At 37.5% G+C, this 2,253-nt stretch overlaps 1 protein-coding gene across 1 annotated transcript; it reads right to left on the minus strand.

The window, feature by feature from the left end:
• Nucleotides 1-776: 776 nt before the first annotated feature.
• Nucleotides 777-1,768, minus strand: LOC110314794 (olfactory receptor 6C2-like). Its single transcript, XM_021189020.1, has one exon. It carries the CDS (start codon nucleotides 1,737-1,739, stop codon nucleotides 804-806), a length of 936 nt encoding a protein of 311 aa, XP_021044679.1. The 5' UTR covers nucleotides 1,740-1,768; the 3' UTR covers nucleotides 777-803.
• Between the last annotated feature and the right edge of the window lie 485 nt (nucleotides 1,769-2,253).

Genomic DNA, 2,253 nt, shown 5'->3' on the forward strand with positions numbered 1-2,253 from the left:
TAAAGATTTCTGAGCTGTATAGTATGCTATAATTATTTACATAGTCACTATATTTGCAACATCCCACTGGAACTTCTGACTTCCATCTATCTGTGATTTAATTAAATTTCTTCAGTTTTCTCTTCCTCATTACCTTCCTAACTTCTGATAACACCAATCTATTCTCAACTTCTTTGAGATCAGCCTTTCTATAATCTACATACTTGCCTCTTTGTGTCTAACTTAATTTAGCACAATTGTCTCTATACTTCTTGTATTAAAAATGGTGGAATTTTATCCTATTTTATGTTCAAAATATTCCCTGCTATGCATGTGCAACATTTTGATTATCCACTCACTGGTTTGTTCCCATTTCTCCTTTGTATCTCTGTAAGTACATGGTAGGGAGGGGATATAACTTTGTCTTTTGCTTTTGGATCTTTTTGTTTGTGTCCTCTTCTGTTTTTAGGACCTAAATAGTTGCTATCTTAAGGAGTATACACACTAATATCCATTAAATGAACTAGTGAATAAATCAATTGAAAGTTTTGGATTAGAAGAAATAATTTTTTTGAAGATGTAAAACCTGGAAATCACTTCTCTGTTGTTTTATTTTACTTTTTCTTTTCTTTCTTTTTTTTTTTTTTGGTATTCTTAATTATCAAGTGAAACAGGGGTTATAATTTCTGAAAGCTGTTAGCACTCATGGAAGGATGTGATCCTCAAAGAGGTTTTTGGGAGCAGGAAAGTCAGTCGACCACAATGAGAGAGTGTTCAGGGAAAGTCAACCTGAACCAGAAGTTTGGGAAGTTTACCATCCATGTTTATTTCTTGGAAAATGCTATAATTCTTTTTATTGAGTCACAGAAGGCTTGTTTGACTTGCCTATTCCTAAGTGTGTAGATGAAGGGATTTAGCATAGGAGCAACGGAAGTAGTGAGAACTGTCACACCCTTGTTGATGGCCACCTCATCCTTTGCTGAAGGCTTGATGTAGATGAAGATGCAGCTGCCATAGGTCATGGAAACCACAATCATGTGGGAAGAGCAGGTAGAGAAGGCTTTTTTCTTCTGTTGGGCAGAAGGGAATCTAAGAACTGTCTTGATGATATTAACATAGGAGAGTACAACACACACCAGAGTTATAATGAGCGTCAGTACAGCACAGATGAGAACAGTCTGCTCCATGAACCAAGTGTCTGAACAAGAGATTTTAAGGAGAGGAGAAGCATCACAGATAAAATGATCAATGATATTGGAATCACAGAACTGCAGATTTAGGCCGAGGCTAAGTGGGGGGATTAAAATAAATAAACCAGCTACCCAACAACAAAACACAAGTCTTCTGCAGACTGTGGTATTCATGATAGTCAAATAGTGCAGTGGCCTGCAGATGGCCACATAGCGGTCGTAGGACATGGCAGCTAGAAGGAAAAATTCAGTTACGCCAAAGAGGTCAGTAAAAAATACTTGGGCGACACAGGCATTATAGGTAATCATTTTGTCACCTGTTGCTATGTTATACAGGTATCTGGGGATGCTTGCAGATGTGAACGAGATCTCTAAGAAAGCAAAGTTCTTAAGAAAATAGTACATGGCTGTTTTAAGGTGAGGATCCACTAAGGTGAGGGAGATGATGGCCAGATTTCCAGAAATGCTCAGTGAGTAGGTGAAGAAGAGAATGATAAAGATAAGAACCTGCAGTTGCTGGTCATCTGTCAGTCCCAGTAAGATGAAAGTTGTGACAGTGTGGTTCCTCATCACTGATTTCTGGTTCCTTTTAGATCTGCATGGAACATTCGGAGACTTTTTAAATATAGATTCAGTTTTAAATTTGCCAGGTGTTTCGTATTCATTATACCTTTAGAAAACATTACCCCTTCAAATGTCTACTGTGTAAGAACTTCTAACTTCTGTGGTTCTATTATTTTATGTGAAATAAGAATACCTTTGGCTCAAGAATTATCAAAATTGCCTGAAATTTTATGATACATTCTCCAAGTGTGTTGCTCCTTTGTGAAGTGCTGAAACAAGCCGAATGATGTGAGAGAACTGTACACAATACAGTCACTATTGGTCTCTATTGGATCTCTGTACTTAGAAATGTTCAAGTTTTGTTTACTGTAATTCGTGCTTTTATCTGAAGATTTCCAGAGTTCATATTCATAAATATACAGTGCAAGCACACATATGAACTCAGCTATGTGTACCACATACCTGTAAACACCACACACACGCACACACACACACACACGCACACACGCACACACACACA

The sequence above is a fragment of the Mus pahari genome, unplaced genomic scaffold (assembly GCF_900095145.1).
Source record: "Mus pahari unplaced genomic scaffold, PAHARI_EIJ_v1.1 scaffold_11780_U1_1, whole genome shotgun sequence".
NCBI classification, from domain to species: Eukaryota; Metazoa; Chordata; class Mammalia; order Rodentia; family Muridae; genus Mus; species Mus pahari.

Coding starts and splice junctions, on each gene's coding strand:
- LOC110314794 (XM_021189020.1), bottom strand. CDS start 1,739: ATGAGGAACCACACTGTCACAACTTTCATCTTACTGGGACTGACAGAT.